Source organism: Microtus pennsylvanicus, chromosome 1 (assembly GCF_037038515.1).
Source record: "Microtus pennsylvanicus isolate mMicPen1 chromosome 1, mMicPen1.hap1, whole genome shotgun sequence".
Taxonomy (NCBI): Eukaryota; Metazoa; Chordata; class Mammalia; order Rodentia; family Cricetidae; genus Microtus; species Microtus pennsylvanicus.
Window position 1 is genome coordinate 34,063,860 of NC_134579.1, and position 20,607 is coordinate 34,084,466.

The following is a 20,607-nucleotide window of genomic DNA, read 5'->3' on the forward strand; positions in this document are numbered from 1 at the left end:
TAGCCACTTTCCGAAAAAAAGGGGGAACTACCCTACGGCTGGTGGTTTTGATCATGCGTTTGGGAGACCCACGCTGGACTTGGCATGTAGTTGCCCTGCTAGACTGGGTAAAGTAGAAGAGGAATAACAATGCCTTAATGAATTACTGAGTGCTCAACCAAGTTAGCGCTAAGGCTTGGCTCAGCTCTAGGGGGCGCCATCCCTACCGAGGCAGTAGGAGGGGCCTCCCAGAGCCAAGCGGCTACGCCACGTTTTACTCTTCCACTCGCGACTCTGCCACCCGCCCACTTTGCGCCTCCCTAACCCCACGTAAGAGTCTCTTCATGACGGAAGGACCAGAAATCAAAATTCACACGTAGTTCCAAGCACAGGGCCGGCTTCACAGCAGAAGCCCAACCACTTAACCTGAGTGCCACCAGCGCTACTAGCTAGGACCTGCGAGCAGCCCTGTGCTGGGGACGCAGGGGGACGGCTCTGCCCTGCCCGCTGGACCTCCAGGACACACGGCCCGAGTCGGGTCCCCAGGAGCAGAGGCCAGCAGGCAGGCGACAGCGGGCTGCAAGGGCGCAGCCAAGGCCCCGGGAGGAGCGTGGACCCGCCGCTGCCCGAGCACGGGTCTCCTCCCACGCCGGCCTGTAGCTCGCTCCTCCTCCCCGCTCTCCCCGTCACCCCTGCTGTCCCCTCCCCCGGTCCCCTCCGGCCCTCCCCCAGCTCCAGAAGAGCGCGCGGCCAGGGGACCGGGCTGGTTACTTCCTCCACCGCGGAGCTGAGCACGGAGTGGACACCACGGAGCCCCACCAATCCTCGCCATAGCCCCCGGCCCCGCGCTCCCGGATCGGCCCTACGCCCTCGCCTCGCCGGGCCTCGCGCGCCGGGATCACCACGATCTCCTCTCACAGCCGCCCTCCGGCCGGCCCTGCCCGCTGCAACGCGGTAAGAGCGGCCCCGTGCGCGGCGCGACGATCGGTCCGCGGGAGGGACTCCGCCCGGGGTGGGGTGCGGTGCGGACGGCCCCTGCTCCAGCCGGTCGGTCGGTCGATCGCGCGTCCCAGAGTCGGTCCCAGAGTTCTCACGCACCCAGTGGCCTCGGAGAGGGACCAAAGCACCGGGCAGGGCGTGGGCTGCCCGCTTTTGTTTTGGGGAAACCAGAGCTCGCCTAGTACGGTTCCTGCCCAGGGCGCGCGACTGCGTTTCTCAAAGGGGCTTGGACCACCCGAAGAGGGTGGCCGAGGTAGCCCCAGGTGCGGAGTGACTTGAGTGGGGGAGGCGCTAGGCCTGGGAAAATATGGGGGTGCCCGGCGCCTGAAACACCTGGGAAGCTATGGTTCCCCGGGAGAGTGTCACCTGCTTGGCCAGATCTGCGCCCCCCACTCTTCCCTTCCTCTCTCGCCTTCCCCCAACCCCTCCAGGACCCTGCGAAGCCAGCGTCCAAGTGGGGGTGTGCGTTGCTTTTATTTTTTTCTCCTGAAAGCATATGAATGAAGATGTAACCCGAAGCATTTGTATGTGTATTTAACCTGTTTTATTTATTCATTTATTTATTATTTAATCTCGTAAGACTTGTGCTAACCTGCCCTCAATTTCAGCAGAGCTTAAAATAGTGGTTGACTCGCTACTTATTTAGAAAGTAAAGCGGTGAGCAGTCCTGGTTGGAGACGGGAGTCGCTTAATTCACCAGTTAAGAGATAGACTTGCTCCCTGCGGTGGAAGCTCCGACGCCTTATCTGCCTGCCCACACCGCCACCGATCGGGAGATACATCTCAGCGTTGAGCTTTTATTAAAATTCTGAGTAATCTCACAGTACAGAAAATGTGAACACCGTGCGCCCTACAGGGAAATAGTCTCTCATATCTGGAATTAGTCATTCATCTCTCTAAACTGATCACTTTCTAAGCGAAAAGAAACCAACCTTCAAAAGGGTTTGCTCTTCCCAGTTTTACCTCACTACAAACCTGTGCTCTATTATGTAAGTGGTTACCTCTTCCTATAAGGGCACAGTTGCCGGTGAGACCCTTGCTTTAAAAGTTAGCCACTCTCAGTCATTACGTTTCTGCCGTGTGCTCCTGATCTTCCTATTTTCTGAGTACCAAAGGGTCTAAACTTGAAAATTGATTTATCTAGAGTCTTGACTTGTTCCAGGAGGTAGCACGCACATTCAGTAGGATAAATGAACTTAAATTTGATTAGCTGTGTGTCTGCCTGAAGCCATTTAGTAGAGCGCTTTAATTCTACAGGGTTTTTTACAAAACTCATTAAAAGCGGGCAACAAAGGAACCCTGTTCTGCAGCTGGTAATTACAGCTCTTTATGTGGGAGTGGGAACCTCCCTTTTCTCCTCCTGTTTGTACACAAAAGGCGGGGAAGAGCTTCCTCGCCCTCCACAGCCATTCATCTCGGAAGCTAAAAGTCAGAATTAAGCCCGCAAGTGTCTACATGTTGGTCCTGCAGACCCTGGAGGGACCGTGTGGACGTTTCTGGCGCTCTGATTGGTTTTCTGCTTGAGGCTTGTGCTTAGTCAACGGTTCCAGGGCTGACTCCATCCAAGTGGGCTACTTGTTCTCAGGTGGAGTAGTTCACAGGGCCAGGACAAAAAGACCTGCTTTAATCTTATTTATACGCTCTCTGTTTCGGTGGGATGTGGCACGGAGGGCCACATTCATGGTCAGGATTTAAAGCTCTGCTCACCTGATGTGCAATCTCCATAGACACCCCAGGAGGAGGGTGGCCCCAGGCCAGTGACTCAGTATCATGGGCCTCAGTTGCCTCAGAGTAAGGAACCTGGACACAGGAGAATTGAGGAGGTGGGACTTGGGGCTTCATTCACACTCTTGTCGTGTTGGCATTGTAGGGAATATTGAATCCTTTCGTGAGTGTAGCTGAGATAATATACGAAGGGAGAATCTGAGCAAACATGCCCACTGTGAAGACTGGGCAGCCCCTACCCTGACTTCTTCCAGAACTGTTGTTCCTTCCCTGCTCCTTCCTGGGCATTCCTGAGCTACTTGAACTCAAATCTGAATATCTGAGGTCCCAGCAACCTTCCCCAGGGCCCCTTTCTGCCCTTGTTGCCTTTTATCAAGGTGTGCGTGTGTGCACATGTGCACACGTGCATCTCGGCACATGCACATGAGTGTGTTTAGCAGGAATCTGTTAAGACATCTGCACTGACCATAATGTTGACTATAAATAAAGAGGACACAAGAAAGAACAATGCAAGCTAAATCATTCTTCAAGACTGTGCTGGCTGCTGCCTCTAGTGAGCGCTATCAATTACACACTCGTCTTAGTGAGTGTTTAACAGGTGGGCACACATACAGGAGAGCAAGTGTGGACCTGAGGTGGCACCAAGGCTGCTGAAGGCGTCTCTTCTGTGACCTGGAGCCTCAGGGGTGGGGGGCTGCCGGCAGGTACTGATCCTTGGTGGGTGGAAAGGAGGTTCTGCGGCTCTGTTTACCACGTGGAGGGGACCGACGAAGAAGGCCTTCCTCGCCTTCTTGGCCGACCCAGAAAAAAAAATTTCAGCCCACTGCAAGTCACATTTTTGGTTTTCTCTTCAACGTGCTCAAAACCATCTTAGCAGGTCAAATTGATTTTACTATATTCAGTAAACCTAATGTATTCAGAACATTATATAAGCACAAAGTAAATATTCAAGGTACTGAGACTCTTTCCTTTTCCCTCTAGTTCTTAAGATCTCACATGTACCCTCGCTGCCAACCGGTCTCCCTCCACAGGTGCCTTGTCCAGTGCCAGTAGCCACAATGGCCATCTGGTGGTCAGTCCAGCTCTGGAATAAGCCCCTCTAATTAAAGCAAGGCCTAGCTTCTTGGGGAAATGCAAAACTGTGCACCTAAAACTGTGCACACAAAGCAGAATAGTTCTGAGATCACACACTCAGAGGATCTGCGGTGACAAGGGCCATGTGACCCAGGACCACGTGCCTCTGCATGGCTCTGAGAAGAATGGTGGGGAGGAGGTGGTCTGGTTTGACGCCCATGGGAGCTTCCCCCTCCCCCCGCGTGCATGTCTCCCACTGGGTGCCCAGGTTGAACTGACTGCTCTGTGCAGACAGGAGGCGGCGTCTTGTGGCCCTGCCTAGCTTGACCCAAGCTGTCATCTCAGCTGCCCCTAGCTGTGTGGCTGGGACTCAGGGCACAGCCTCCTTGCTCAGCTAACCCAGGGTGTGGGAGCAGCCCCTGGAGTCTCGTACCTAAGTGGAACTCTGTGGAGACCCTTGCGTGTTCTCTTTGAGAGCTACTTCATCTAGAGCCCTCTTAAATAATGGTTCCCCATCCAGGCGCCGGACTCCCGTCACCTGAAGCTCGATGCCGCCGCCAGCGTCACCTTTCAAGTGTGCTTCAGTGCTAACCTCTCTGACTCTTGTCTCTTTTGCTTTTATTCAAGATGAATGATTTTGCAATCAAGAACATGGACCAAGTGGCCCCTGTCGCTAACGGTTTTCGAGGGACACTCAAGGTGTGTGCGTCTTAATTAAATATTCTTGACAATTTTGGAAGTTCCATTAATAAGAAGGAAAAATCTATGTTGAACTGTGTTCCAGAAAAAAAAAAAACTGGTTCTGGCCCCAGGTTTGAAATATCTTATCTGTGTGGCTCTAGGGACATGGTTTTCTCTCTCCGAGCCTTAGTTTTCTGCACTGTAAAATGGGTATCATGATGCTTTTTGTACCTGTCCCCCAAGATATGAAAGGGGTTCATTTGTGGATGAGGTGGCCGCTACAAGCCATTCATGAGGCTCCCTTCAGATTGGGAAAACAAGGCCCACAATTCTGGAAAACAGCTGGAAAGGCTGTGTCCACCACCTTTTTTATGCGCTCAGGAGTTTTCGTGACTGATCAAAAAGGCTAATTAATTTTTTAACTTGTTTACATCCATTTGCTCCCGTGTGCACGTACCGTGATATACATGTCGAGGTCAGAGGACAGTTTGTGGGAGCCAGTGCTCCCATTCTTCCTTCCGTGTAGGCCCTGGGGAATCAAACTCCAGTCGCCAGGCCTGGCACCAAGTTCTGCCCACTTTACCCACGGATCCAGCTCTCTGTTCCCAGAAGGAATTCAGTTTACAGACTGAAATGAAAGAGCTGTGAGGTTTCCATCAGGACAGGCTGCACCCGCCAGGTTCTAGGGAGCCAGCTCTCTCTGGTGCAGCGGCAGCAGACCTGTTTATACAAACCCCAAACAGATTAAAGATGCAAGATCTGGCTCCCCTGAGTCAACACTTTTCATGTCACGCCAATGGGACACTCTCGCAGCATGAGCTGGTAATTTTGTGAGTGTTGTGTGTGTGCACACACGTGTGCACATGTGCATGCATGTGTAGTGAAGAAGCCAGCAATGAGTGTCTTTCTCTGTTGCCCTCCACTTTATTTTTTGAGACAGCGTCTCTCACTGAACCTGTTCCTCACCTGCTAGGCAAGACTGGCTAGCTGTCAGGCTCCAGGAGCCTCCTGTCTCTGCTCTCCTAGTGCTAGGATTACAAAACCACAGGACAGTCGCTAGTGCTGGTTCTTGACTTCCCCTTATTTGAGGCAGGGTCTCTTGTCCTCTGCCTTGTACACAGAAGCTTCTGGTCCCGAGCTTCTGGGGACTGTCCTGTCTGCTGCCCCTCTTCCTAGCACACTGAGCCGACAGGCAGGGTCCCTTGTCCAGCCTCATGTGGGTTCTGGGGATCCCGAGTCATGTCCCCCAGCTTGCCCAGCAAATGCTTTTTCTGCTGAGCCATTTCCCCAGCTCCCTAAACCTTTTTTAAGTTATGTGTCTGGTGCAGGCTCCAGGGGCAGAGCCTGGCACCCATTACAGTGAAGTCACCAAACCCTGGTGCGCTTTCTTGTTTGATTCGGTCATGTGTCTTCAGCACGGCATAATAGACACAAGGAAATGTGGCAGAGCTGAGGCCACATACACCCCTCAGAAAAAGCCCTTCTGTCAACGGAAAGAACTTGCTGATGTCCGGATTCGGAGAAGGCATTCGCCAGAGACTATGTTGAAATGCGTAGCAAGGCTTTGCATTGTTCTGGGACTTCCTGGTTTTAAAAAAAGAACTTCCAGAAAGATACTTCCTAGAGGCCCGGGCAATATTTGGGAGGGGGCAGTTTTTTGTTAGACATCTATTTAATATTTTGCCAAAGTCAACCCCTCGTAAAGTCCCTGATAAGTCCAGTTGCCTGCCTGCCTAGGTTGTTGGCATCTTGGGGGCTTGGGGCTTGGGGGCTTGGAGATTGAGGGCTGGGGCTGGCAGCCTGCCCTCTTGTGCAACACATCCTTCGCTCTTCTGCATTTCTGAAATGAAGGCACAGCGCTGAGCTGATTTTATTTGTAAATGTGTTACACATTTATTTGCCCATGATGCAACACACGGGTCATCGTGTTACACACGATGTGGGATTTCCAGATTATGTTGGGAAATGGAACTTTTCTTCACGTTTCCTAAACGAGCCGGGCAGGGGTGGGTCACCCTGGTTGGGTGCTTATTCGTGCCCCTCCCATGCAGGGCTGCTGTTTTTCATAAATGCTGCGTGAGTGAGATCATGTAGCCATCGATGGTTTCCAGGGCTTGTCTTTACGTGTGTACCCTATGCTTCCTGAAAGATGCTTTGGAAAGTCTCTCTGTAGTTGGTTTGAAGTTTCTTTTCTATAGTCTTTTTTTTAATTTTATCATGGAAAACATTAAGGGCTTTATTATTTTTCACAGATTACTGTTATCTGAGCCACTGGAGTGCTGAAGGGCTTCCCTCATTTCACTTAAAGTGGTAGATACTTCAAAGTAACTGTCCAAAGATAAGAGCAGCTTACTATTGCTTCAGCTCCCCAGGTCCTTCCAGCCTTCCATTTTTGTTTGAAGTGTATTTGCTTTTTCTTTGTCTATACGCCCAGTCTGGCGAGCTGGGGGCTGGTCTTCTTTGAAGACCCTCTCAGTGTGGTCCTAAGGTTCTGCTGCTTTTCACTGTGCTTACTTTATTAATTAAATTGGCTATGCCGCTGAAAGAACCTCCCAGGCCATCTGACCCTGTCCTATTAATTAAAGAATCTAGGGTGAGATAGGATTGTTTGGATTACTTTGAACTTCAGAGGAAGCGTGCTGCCAGCACAGAGAGGCCATCGGCCGGTGTTGCTTTAGAACAGCTGATGTCATCGGGACCTGTCGTAGGTTACTGTGGATCACTAAGAAAGCATATCATCAAATGAGTTCACGCTACATCTCTTTCTTGTCCCTGTGTTTTGCAGCGCCAGCCAGCCTTTGACACGTTTGACGGTTCTCTGTTTGCCATGTTCCCCTCTCTCAGTGAAGAGCAGACACTCCAAGAAGTGCCCACGGGCTTGGATTCTGTCTCCCATGGTAATGTATTCCTCCTAACCTAGCGGAGAGGGTACACGGCTTCCCTCAGTAGCTGGGTTAATAAAGGCATGATCAGTTAGCAAAGAAAGATCATTCTGCAGCCAGAAATGCTGATAGGTTGGGTGTAGACGGTCTGATAGAAGTCTTCTCCGAGGGCCTGGGAGAAGGCAGCTTTCCTCCTGTGTGAGTAAACCGGTCATTCCTCACGCGGTGCCCCCTGTGAACTTAGGAACTCTGGGAACCCCACTTGAAGAGTTTTCAAACACTTCCTCATCTCCCTGGTGTCTTCTTCTTATAGAAGGTAGTGGACGTTGAAATGTGACCCAGCTTCTAATGCTCAGTTCACATTTCTAGCTAAGACACACACACACACCCTTTCCCTTTGAGTTTTGGGACCACAAACTACTCTTGCTCATCTTAACCCTTTGTATTCTGGTAGTAGTTCTCACTGCCATTCTTTACTCTTCTCAAAGGGCTAGCATGTCCAATACGTCTCTCCGATTACTTCATAGAGTTATTGGCTGGACACATTCCAGACTGATGTGTCATATGAAGTGGGTGCTGGAAAACACGGCCCAGAAAGATCTGTCAAAGCGCTTGTGCTTCCGTAAGCACGGTGCCCTCTGGCCATCCCTTGTCGTTCCTGAAATTTCTGAGAGCGTCAGAGAAGACTTTTTTTCAAAGATGTTAGGGGTGTGCCTGTTTCACAGTGCAGAGTGCTGTCTGAGCCCAGCTTGCCCAGTTTCCTTTGCTGTCTGCTCAGCTTGATGGACACAGCTCCCACATCGAACACTCCCAGCCACGGAAGGCGGCCAGGGACTGTCCCACCTGCTGCATTGCTGTATGCGTTGTCTTCTGCAAAGGCCACACTCAAGAGCCATGTGAAAGTTACCAAAAAAGTAAAATCTCATGTTTTGAATACTTCTGACAGTTTTATGCCTTGTTCCTAGCTGTCCTTGACTATGTACAGGACCCAGGCTGCAAGGTTGGACACATCTGAAGCCTTCTGAACAAAATCCATACAATTTAAAGTGTTTAAATATGATTTATGTAGAGGTGGTGTCAGTGTGTCCTTGCTTTATAAATCTTTGAAAAAAAAATACTCGATTTTTATTTTAAAAGTTTCACACACACACACACACACACACACACACACACACACACACACCGGGGACTTTGCCAGGCTGGCTCGGAACTCACTATGTAGCTCAGATACTCTCATTTTCCTCCTGTGTGTGTCTCCCAAATGCTGGAATTACAGCTCTGTACCACCAAACTCATTTTTACTCTGGATTTTTCTTTTTGTAAGTGGAATTCTAAGAAGCATAATTGGTTTTGGTTCTTAATGCCACTGCTTACTTTTTAAAAGAAAAAATACTGTGTCAAGTTATGCTTTTGGAAGTTTTTTTTTTTATATCTCTCATTATTGTAACAGAGTATATTTTAAAAAAAATATTTCCTTGTTGCTTTTGGAGGGTTTTTTTTGTTGTTGTTGTTGGGTTTTTTTTTTGTTTTTTTTTGGTAATACTGGGTATGGAACTCAGGCCTCCTGGATGCTAGGTGAATGCAAGCATCGAGTTACACCCCAGCCCCACAGCTGTATGCCGTTAAGGAATTCGTTCTAGATTTGTGATCACAGTTCTCAGAAGACCTGGGCTTATCCTAAGCTTCTGTTGACATTGCCACCCTGGTCTTGACGTCCCTGTGTTCTCTGTCTAGACTCAGCCACCTGCGAACTGCCTTTACTGACGCCCTGCAGCAAGGCGGTGATGAGCCAAGCCTTAAAAGCCACCTTCAGTGGCTTCCACAAGGAGCAGAGGCGTCTTGGCATTCCCAAAAGTAAGTGCTGGACTTGGAGGCTGGGGAGTCCCCGGAAGACAGGGGTGGGATGGTTTGGCTGGGTCTGCCTTTAGGATGCTCTTGGTAGGAAGAATGTAGGAAGAGTGTACCTGCAATGGCCTGTGGCCTGCTGCACCCCTATCCTGCACTCATCAAACGCCAAGTGTCACTGGTGTCTTAGAACATGCCTGGGTCACCGCATGGTGACGTCTCATCATTTCGTGGGTTTGGAGCTGCCTCCCTGCCTCCCGGCTGTTCACCCGCATTGTCCTTTCTCACCCTCCCTGCACAGACCCCTGGCTCTGGACCGAGCAGCAGGTGTGTCAGTGGCTACTCTGGGCCACCAACGAGTTCAGCCTGGTGAACGTGAACCTGCAACGGTTTGGCATGAATGGCCAGATGCTGTGTAACCTCGGCAAGGAGCGTTTTCTGGAGCTGGCACCCGACTTTGTGGGTGACATCCTCTGGGAACATCTGGAGCAGATGATCAAAGGTAAGGCTGGACTTGGGGAGGCGGGGACCCAGATAAAGGAAGGCGTGCCCTTCCACCTCAGGCTGCCCAGTGGTCAGAGTCCATTGCTTCAGAACACCCCCAAGCGAGTCAAACGGGGAGGTGCTGATGGGTCTTCATTCCACGGAGGGAAGTATGTGCGCTGTCTGTGCCAGGTGTAGCCACGAGGCAATAGCCTGAGTCACCAAATTGCCGGTTGCTGCCAGGCTGCGCTGGTTGTGCCAGCTCAGAGCACCTTGGATATGTAGGCCAGCCAGAGTGCCGGGTGGGTGAGCTCACTGGAAGAGCCAAGAGAGACAGCGTTGCTTGAATGTAAGGTGGCGTACACAGGTCGTTGTGGATTTTGTAGGAAACTTGCTGTAGTCCACTGAGGATTTTGGAGCTCACACTGTAACTGATCAACTCGTATATACACTGAAATGTTGAGAAAAAGCCCTGAACTCAGGAATCTCATCGAGACTAGAGGCACTCTTATCTCAGAACTCAAAGATCACCGAACCTGCTTAAAAGATACCTGGGTTTAAATGAGGGACAGTTCTTTATTTAAAAAGCCAAAAGAGTCAGAAAATGGTTGGCGTCCTAGGTAAACACATCTGCTTTCAACGTATAAACTCAGAATCTCATTTGGGTTCTGTTGCCAGGCTGGTTTAGTTATTGCTTCCTAGAGCCGAGGAAACTGACTTTAAAGAAGCCCTGATTCTTTGGGAACATGGACTGGTCTCATCCAGCGTGTCTCTGGGCAGCCATTTATATGACAGGTCTGTTCAGCGTGTGCATTTGTGTAGCGTGGCTTCACGGGATGGGGTTTGTGATGGCGTGTTCCTCGTAAGGGTCCTTCCACAGAACGCGGACTGCTTGCCCTGTGGACCTCACGACACCCCAGACTAACAACTTACAGAGGATGTTCAGCCTCTCGGGGGCAGGCACCGAGTCCATTTCCTTCACCCACTGTTTCCCAGCCCAACAACAGATGGTTTTTTATAAACATAGGCGTGAAATGGATACACAAACTGGACCTTCCTAGACAGTGGCGTCATCGATTTTGGAAAACTTACCCCAGATTATTAGAAAAATATATTGTAATTAAAAAAAAAAAAGACACATAAGGGTGTTGAAATCAAATGGGCAAAGTCATTCCAATATCCACAAAACAGGAGCGTGGAAGTACTGCAGTTCTTGCGGAGTCTTTAAACCGGGTTTCATGTCTTCTGCGTCTGTTTTTCAGAGAACCAAGAAAAGACAGAAGACCAATATGAAGAAAACTCACACCTCAATGCGGTCCCTCATTGGATTAGCAGCAATACATTAGGTCAGTCAGGCGACCTTTTCCTAAAAGCTCTGGTTTTCGCCTTTCAAGCCCCTCAGGTGGCCCAGCCCCCTTCCTGTGGTGACTACACATGGATATCGCTCGACTAAGCAGCTGCAACATGGTGGATCCATGTGAAATGCGTAAAGACAGTCTAAGACTCTGACTCATCTAGACTAACTCAGAGGTCGTAAAAGGAAACCAAGAGTATAAACTATTCCTTGATGAGTTAGGATACTGTTTATATATTGAGGTGACCACTGATATGCTGACCAGTTCAAGTGGAAAATTAACTTCACCTGCTTCTTGCGTTTTTCATGTGGCCACAGGAAAACTTAGCCTTGCTTAAGAGGCTCATATAATCTCTAGGAGTCAACACTGCTCAAGGCCACTTTAACCATAAAGAGGAAAAAAGAAGTCAGGAGATGCTAATGCAGTATAGCAAGACAGTTGCTGTGCTCTGAATGGAGACACCTGTCTCAAAACAGGGTCTCCTGCAGGTGGCTCACAGGGTCAGGTGTGGGGCTAGCTGTCGTGATGTTGGCTTTAACAACTCTGCCATCCATCCCGTCCTTGTGTTCAGGCTTTGGCATGGAACAGGCTCCGTATGGAATGCAGACACAGAACTACCCCAAAGACAGCCTCTTGGACAGCATGTGCCCGCCATCGGCGACACCTGCCGCTCTCGGCTCTGAGCAGGAGTTCCAGATGATGCCCAAGTCTCGGCTCAATACCGTCAGTGTCAATTACTGCCCCATCGGCCAGGACTTCCCTGCTGGCAACTTGAATTTGCTCGCCAACAGCTCTGGTAAGAGAACGTTCTAGCGTAAGGTTGTTGTTGGTTTGTCCTAGAAGCTGTCAGTATGAGAGACGCTTGGTTAAGGGCATTCTGTCTTCTGCTGCCAGAGAAGGTTAAAAGACAGGGTCATCTTCCATGTGACTTTTCAATAAAGCACAACCTGTTTGAGCCGGGTTCTGTAGGTATCCAGTGAGCAATACTGAATAGCTTAACAGCCTTAAGCTAATTTCCTCACAGTGGAGTTACTCTGTTGGGACACAGGAATGTGTCAGATTCCTGTTTAAGGGTATAGCAGACACGGTCCACACATCTGAGGGTGTCCATCTGGTTGAATTAAGACAGCTGTGTACACCTGTGTTACAGCCATCCGCGTGGAGATAGAAGCTTCACGCGGATGGGTCCCTGCTAGCTTCTTCTTCGGGGTTTGTCTTTTACCAGCCATTGTGACTTAGCTTTTTCATGGCTATATAGTGTTCTACATTTTATCCATGCTTCTGTTGGAGGAAGGTGTCCTAAGAAGTTAGCACCTTTGTTGAAGAGTGCTTGGAAGGGTCTGGGTGATGCGGTACCTGGTGTGTATATCGTTCTGGGGCTCGCTGACAGTGTTGCAGGGATTGGTACCCAGATGCACCTGAGTTGGTGATCCAGGGGCCCAGGCCTCTCACGTCTCAGAGGAGGTCTCAGCATGTGTTTGGTTGCTGTCACCAGGGAAAGCCAAGGACCATGACTCCACAGAGAACGGTGCGGACAGCTTCGAGAGCTCCGACTCACTGCTGCGCTCCTGGAACAGCCAGTCGTCTCTACTGGATGTGCAGCGGGTACCGTCCTTCGAGAGCTTTGAGGAGGACTGTAGCCAGCCACTGTGCCTCAGCAAACCAACCATGTCCTTCAAAGATTATATCCAAGAGAGGAGTGACCCCGTCGAGCAAGGCAAACCAGTTATTCCTGCGGCAGTGCTGGCTGGCTTCACCGGTGAGTGTGCACTCAGGGTCCCAGCCAGCTCCTGTGTGGCTGCGGTGGCTGCTGCGCTGCCGTGACAATCTTTCGCACTCAGAGGCTCCCTGTATCCAAGTCCCACGAGACCAGGCTTGCAGGAGTTTTCATGATCGGGTCTCGGGGTGGGAGAAGATACCAGGTCACACCCTCTCCCTGGAACAGGAGGTGGAGGGGTAGGAGAGGGGACAGACGGACAGACTGGTCCTGGCTCTGACTCACACTCTGGATCTCGAGGAATGTAAACTGGCCCGGGGAAGGGTGGGAGCTGGCTCACGGCTTACCGGCACTATTTACCTCTCCCTTGGCCTCCAAAACCATCCCAGAGAAGGGGAGAGCTCTTCTAGACAGAGAAAGAGTCTTAAAGCTGTTTTTAGAACCAGACAGTTTCAAAACTGGGGCAAAAATACCAAGAATGTTCATTTTTCACCACTTCAGAGGCCTTTAAATAGACCTCTTTTCATATCTTTTCATATGCTGGCCATAAGAAGCCACCGTGGATTTAAAAAAAATTAATTTTAAAAATATAAGATGAAAGTGAGAATGTGTAGATTTTTTTTTCATTGTCAAATGGCTACGTATATGTATAAAGACTCACAAAGGGGTTTGACCCTAAGGCCTTTGGATACCTGGGAACCCGAGGACAGCTAAGGAAACTGCACAGCATTAGGAGTGTCTGCCTGGGTGGTGATAGAAGAGGACCGTGCGTCGTCTAGCCCAGCCTGTGACCAGTGGTGTTACCGTGGGTAGTGTGGTAACCCAAGTGGAGAGTCAGTTCAGAGGTGGCCCTAGTGGCCGTTGAAGTGAGTAGGCTCAGTCTGGTTCCGTCCGAGGTCTTTCCGAGCTTCCCCAAAGCCTTTTCCTGTTTGCAGGCAAGGTGACCTCAGCTTCCCTAGACTGTGATGGGGACCCAGGAAAAGTCACTGTCCTGAGTACATCCTTAAGAAAGACAGCGCTGCAGCCAGGGTCCCTCTCAAGGGGGTGCTTCTGAGTTCCCGCGGAGCGGAGATAGATGGTTGCCAGTACAGGTCACCCCATGGGTGTGTTTGTGTACCCCACAAAAGTTTGCTGTGGTCCTGAGAGCCATGCCTGTCATGAAATGATCCTTGAGTGTCCACCCCAGCCCTGCTGGGTGTTTATAGAAATAAACGTCTAAGGTTCTTTACTAGAAAGCATTAAACAACAGGAGGATTGGTGCTGATGGTGATTGCTACCCCTGAATCCTCCTCCTGGGGGAACAATCACAGCAGCCTAGGAAGAGCCATGCCTCAGCCGTCCTGTTGGAGGAAGGGGAGGCCACTGTGGCTTCTAAATGTTAAAGTATTTCCCTGAAGCCCCAGCTGCTCATCACAACAATGCCCGGTGGGGTCCATGTTCTCAAGACAGCCTGGTCACTGGGAGGGTCAGTAACCTGCCTCTCTTTGTCCCCAGGAAGTGGACCAATCCAGCTGTGGCAGTTTCTTCTGGAGCTGCTCTCTGATAAGTCCTGTCAATCATTCATCAGTTGGACAGGAGACGGATGGGAGTTCAAGCTTGCTGACCCTGATGAGGTATGGCCACTTGCACACTCAACCCCAGTCCATCACCTTGGGCTCTAACGGTGGCCCTGGGCACAAGGGAAGTCAGTCAACAGAGCCAGTGAGAACCCTCCCCTGACCACAAGTTCCCTGGCTCTGGGGATAGGTGAACTGAAGCCACGGCCTTGTTGATGCACGGGCCTGGTGTCCTTTGGGCAGTGCCCTCCCTTTGTGGAACTGTCTGTTGGAGGCTGGTTACCTTCAGTAAGTTCTGGAGGGAGTTCCCCTTTGTCCCAAGTTGGACAGGGCACATAGCAGCCAGGCAGCCTTCAGGGCTGGCCCTGGGGCCCTCTGCGGGAGACAGCTTTGGTAGGCATGATGCCAGCGATATAAGTAATGTAATCTGTCGCCCTCTCCGCGTCTAGGGAAATAAGCATGTCTCACGGGCCAGGATAGGCGCATCAGCCCCACATAAACCAGGTGTGATGGCTCATGCCTGTCTGTCGTCAGAGCGTGGAAGTGGAGGCTGGAGGATGAGTGGCCAGTCTGGGATACGCGAGCCTCTGGCGTTTTAAAGGGGGGTGGGTGTTGGAATAAGAGTTATGCAGGGTGACTGACAGCACTTGTCCCTGTGTGAGGGACCCCTCGTTCCAAATTGCTGGCCCAGGAGGCTTTGCTGAGCTGGGGCTGGGGGCAGAGACAGCGTCATCACTGACCCCTGTCTGGTGAAGCATCTGCGCACATTTAAAGCGACCCGGACAAGTCCCTGTGACCTAGGGTCTCTAGGGTGAGCATCCATGGCCAGGGCAGCCAGTCACGGCTCAAGAGTGGACCCTGATGACACTGACCTTTCTGTCTTTCCAAAGGTGGCTCGCCGGTGGGGAAAGAGGAAAAACAAACCAAAGATGAACTATGAGAAGCTGAGCCGGGGCCTGCGCTACTACTATGACAAAAACATCATCCACAAGACGTCAGGGAAACGCTACGTGTACCGCTTCGTATGTGACCTGCAGAACTTGCTGGGGTTCAGCCCCGAGGAACTGCATGCCATCCTGGGTGTCCAGCCTGATACAGAAGACTGAAGTCCCTGGGACGACCCTGAGCTGGCCCCGGGGCCCGGGGACTGAGTGGGAAGTCCGTCCTGACCCACTGCTCCAAAGACCAATGGGAGGGCAGGATGGGACCCCTCTGGGAGTCGCCAAGCAACAGCGGCCTTCTTTCATTCCTTGCCTCTTCCACAAGGCCAACTCCCCAGTGGTGGAGGGGGCATGGCCTCTCTGTCCTTACCGAGACCTGGAAGGGAAGACGCTCTGGGGAGCCACCGGAGCACCCAGGCTGTGTGTTTATCACAATCCTCGCGGCTGTTTGAGGTGCTCCAGGGAGCCAGCGTGTGGTGGGCGCAGAGACATTGAAAAACATTGTTTTTCCTTTGGCCTTTTGCCGCCAGGAGTAGCAAATGCAAGAGCCACCTCCTCTTGAGAGCGGGCTAGGCGGGCAGTGGAGCGCAGCGATTGCTCCGGTTCAGAAGTCAGTTTGTACATATTATTGTATCTTATATAATGTCGAATCCGCCAACAGTTCTATTTAACAGAAATTGTATATTGTATTTAAAGTAATTATCACTGTTTGAAAGAATGTGATACATGCTAGGTTATCTTTCTTTTTTTTTTTCACTAGCGCATAGATAGGAATGTCCTTTTACAGAAGTTTAGTCTCTCAGGGGCCGACTGAGAGAATCGTGATATACTGTTTTCATTTGATTTTCCAACAGGAATGGGGTCCTAGGAATGACCCCTGATTTTTATTTTTGTTGTTTTTTGTTGTCGTTGTTGTTTTGGTTCTGACTTGCTCATTATCTGGCCAGAACTTTGTATATTGGGATTTTTTTATAAGAAATCTAATGTTATTATTTGAGGGTGCCTCGGGCCTCTCCACTTCCTCCTGGGCTGTAAAGTAAGAGCTGAAAAGCAGTATTTTTCTTGACAAATGGCACATGTTTTCCACTTTTCTGCATGCCTTAAGACGGTTTATACACAAATGTATTTTATTTTTTGGCGTAACGGTGTTTTCCAGGCATCTCCCCCTCCCCCCAGCCAGCCGTTTCCTTCCTTCGCCCCAGGGTATTCTGTGTGGCTCCAATAAGAAGCCTATTTTTGGAAATATATGACTCCTTTTCAGAGATCAGAAGGGATTTATGTAGCAGCTATTTTTACTGCAAAAGTAACTCACTGGAAAAAAAATGTAATTTGTACGAAAGCTTTATTTTTATCTTAGCTCGTGTAAAGGGAACTGTGCCGGGCAGTGCTGAGGGCACCGGGAGGGGATCTTCCATGGCCTTGACCTTAAATGAAGCATGGCGCTCCCTATCTCTCTGGCCTGCCATGTGTCTTACCATCTGGGTTGCATGTTCTTCCTCCTGCTCTGTCTCCTCAGAGAGTTTGCTCCTCTTGTTTCCTTGGCCATGGATACCCAGAAGCACAGACAGGGCAAGCAAGATGGGAAAAGGTGTGGAGCGGTTTGTGTGATGTTTTTATCTGGTGAGGAGCTCACCATGACGCCGCACACCTTCCTCCAGGCTTCGCCAATTGCCAGCAGAGTGGCCTCGGGGCCAGCAGGTGATACTGATAGGGAGACCTCGCAATGGACACAAGACCATCTGGGTACCTGCTGTGCCAGTCCTGGGAGTCCTAGCGTGCAAGCCCAGAAATAAGCAAAGGATGCCTTTCAAAGGGGCCTGTGTGTCCCTGGGACATGTGTCTATAATATGACAGACGTGGGACTGGGGACATGCTTTTGTAAAAGCTTAGCCATCACTCAGTTTATATGCAGTTGAGCCACGTGAAATTGCCAAGTTTAGCCTGAGTTTTGTCAGCCAAGATGGCGGCTTTACATGGTTGAACCTAATAGTTATGGAAGTCCTCGGAAGACTTTGGCGTGGTCTTAAGTATAAAGGTTTTGTAATCTGGCCTTTTCTTCCTCAAATAATAAAGTATTTGGTTTAGCCAATGCCTCCTTGTGATGTTGGCTCCTTGGAATATTTTTCCTTCTCAGTCCTGACACAGAGGAGGTACATGAGAATTTGAACCCATTCTGTACCCTCATCTGTATGGCCTCCAAGTCCAGTCTACAGCTCATTGACCTGGAAACAAGATAGGACCCACTGAGCCCCTCCCCAAGGAATTAGAATACAAATGTTTCATGTGAAAACTTACCTAGGAAAGGATTGGGATAGAAAGATTGGCCTTGGCTTCATCAGAAGTTTAGAGAGGGAAGAGGACACTTGTGTGAAATGTTAGAATATGAGGTTGAGGCATCGTTGTTGTTTGAGATCCACAGCTCCATTCTCCTCACTAGGATTCTGATAGTGGTAAGACAACAAGATGGCTCATGGTCACAGAATACATGCCCCAGAATATTTCCACACTCCAGAATCCACAAGTATATACGAAGAAGCAGACCACACCCGGGTCTCACAATTTAAGTTTGCTATGATTGCACATCTCTTCAATGCTTGGGCTCTTGTGTCTTGTTAGTCAGGCCTAACAGATTCATAACCAAATTAAGGAGGAGCATTCAATGACTGAGTCAGATATTGTGGATGCTTTCTATGATAATGCAACAAACACGTGTGTGGTAACAAGAGGAGAGGTGAGCTGTGATTGGGTGTAGCCGTACAATACGCTTCCAGTTACATCAGTCTATTCTGGATCCCCGCCCATATGTAATTTTGTAGCCTGCATTGGTTATTTGGAAAAACCCTTCAGATGATAACACAGTTTAGTGGACACTGTCAAAGGGTTACTGGACTTAATGCTGCTGCCTGACTTTACAGAAAAGCTCCAGGAAGCTTATGGGGCTCACAGTGACATATACAGAATATCTTAAACATTGGGAGTTGAACCTTTTATCATCAACAACCATCCTTTCCTAAATCGTTTGCTTTGAAGTGTCGAGCTTGTCTCATTTAATTTTGAGAAACAACCAGCCAAATATCCATGGTAAGATATAGTTTGCCAATTATTATTTCATGTAAAGATCTTATTTGGATGAAGTGGTTAGTTTAGCTGGCAACTCTAACATGGCTGCATTCCCTTGGGGGCAGTCGCCATATTTATTCAGAATGCAGCAGGCTTCTATTACAGATCATATGGAAACTTACTACTGTAGATGTTTCCTAAAACAGATACATATATGAGGGGAACTTAAATGTAGTCACTATATAATGGGTGAGATAATGCCCCATCTGGACATCTTATACTACCAAGTAAAATCTCCAGTGTCGGAAATAGGTTACATCTTGGTGTGTCACTGAACAAAGGGAATTCTTAGACAGCCCCCCCCTCAAAGAAAACCCACAAGCTATTGCAAAACCTATTGGTTGTTCTCCACAACATGATGGTAAGGCCCTATTGCTGAAGACACACTTACTATGTCATCAAACATGGAGACATCGAGCTGGTGCCCTATTAGAAGCTTCACCCTGACTGACTGGGTGGTACTGGAAGGTATACCCTGCCAAAGGAGAAAGTGATCACCGATTTTGCCCAGCTACAAACCCTTCAACCTACAGCAATAACTTGCCTGTCAGACACATTGCTGCAACAGTGGCATGAATGCTATGGAAACAACCAAAGAGGTTTTTGTTTTTTTAATCAGATTTAATGCCCACTCCATGGGATGGAACTCATACATGAGATTGCTAAAGTGGTCAAGAGTCTCGGGCTAAATAGATCATGGACCTAGGGAAAAACCAATTACTGTTATTCTTCTAAAGGACCTCAGCAATAAAATGTAGCCTAATGGTGTATGTCCAAAGCCTTAGATCAGAGCAATTACTAGCCTGAATCAGAGATGCTTCTTGCAGTAGGTAGGAATTAACACAGAGAGCACAGCTGAACAACGTGCAGCAAAAGAGATGTCTTTAGACCTGCTGGGCACGGCTAGGGGATGTACATGGAAGCAGAGGTGGAAAGATGCTGAGAGCCAGAGGCCGTGGGTGACAAGGAAACAGTGTCTCCCAGACACAACAGATTGACACAAATAAACTCACAGAGACTGCTACAACAAGCCCAAGACCTGTACAGGTCCAAACCAGACAAAGTCCCAGCATGGAGACTGGTCCCAATGGATACCTTCTGAAAAAGGAGAATCAGTGGTCTTCACTGGAGTGCCCGGGGTATATGAACACTCAGGACTAGTGGGCAACACACAGCAGACTGGTGTGGGAGAATTGTTTGTATTCTGTCAATCATGTTATAAATAAATGTTGGAGGGGATTGGCAGTGGGGGGTGGAGGGTGGCAGTATACGTTTTGTTCCTTTGGATACTTTTGTCCAAATGGGCTCCTGTGTGTGTGTGTGTGTGTGTGTGTGTGTGTGTGTGTGTGTGTGTGTGTGTTTGATTTTTCAGGTTTTTGGATTTTGTTTTTGCTCTGTGAGAGAGAAAGAACAAGAAAACATGAAGTTGTATAGTTAAGGAAGTAGGGAAGAGTTTAGGCGAAGGGAAGGAATCTGATCAAAATATATTATATAGAAGGTGTTTCTTTAAATTAATTATTATTTTTTAAAAGGGATTATCAATACTGCCCCCCAGACGCCACACGGGGCCTTCTCCAGGCTCCTGGTTTCTCCACTCACAGCTCTTGGTTTGCATTTTAAATTACCCGTGACCTCAGAATCTCTTTATTTGTGCCAGATGCTGGCCTGCCTGTCAGTTCCGTAAGAGCAGAACAGAAGGATGAGACCCAAAGCTTAGCAGGGGAAGCCCCTGGTTGCGAAAGCATTTTGTAACTCCTGGGTGGAGGCGATCATGTGAGCCCTGCCTGAAATCCGACACTTGGGAAAGACCATTTTTGGGCATAGCTGGCGCCGATGACACCTTTGCAACTGGAACGGACATGATTTCTGTTCCAGGCGCTGTGAGTAACTGTCCCCTCCCCGCCTCCCAAAGCCATGTTCAGGTGGCACATGGCTTAGGGTTGCCAAATCCAGTTCCCACCAGCTGTTTCCAAGAACGTAGAACGAGGGCTCATCACTTGATCACGTGGTACAGCAGCCCCGGAGCATGGACTTATGAGGTCTAGCGGACCAGACAGGGTGCGGAGGTGGCAGGTAACACCAACAGCACACAGCTCTGGAGAGAGAAGGTTCGAGAGTCAACTGCCGCCACTTCCCTGTGAAACTGGCACGAAGAAATACCTTCCGGTTCACTGATGTCTGCAGCAGTGCCGTTTTCAAAGCTCACTTTCCTCTGCCATCCCATGCACACCTCATGCGTTCCGAGGTTGG

At 49.6% G+C, this 20,607-nt stretch overlaps 1 protein-coding gene across 1 annotated transcript; it reads left to right on the top strand.

Annotated features, from left to right (window-relative positions):
• Positions 1-350: 350 nt before the first annotated feature.
• On the top strand, positions 351-17,337 carry Ets2 (ETS proto-oncogene 2, transcription factor). The gene is made up of 10 exons (XM_075961025.1): positions 351-933; positions 4,405-4,476; positions 7,244-7,355; positions 9,075-9,194; positions 9,487-9,687; positions 10,931-11,014; positions 11,595-11,819; positions 12,519-12,782; positions 14,235-14,353; positions 15,187-17,337. The coding sequence occupies exons 2-10, from the start codon at positions 4,405-4,407 to the stop codon at positions 15,400-15,402; spliced, it is 1,413 nt and encodes a 470-aa protein (XP_075817140.1). The 5' UTR covers positions 351-933; the 3' UTR covers positions 15,403-17,337.
• Positions 17,338-20,607: the final 3,270 nt, after the last annotated feature.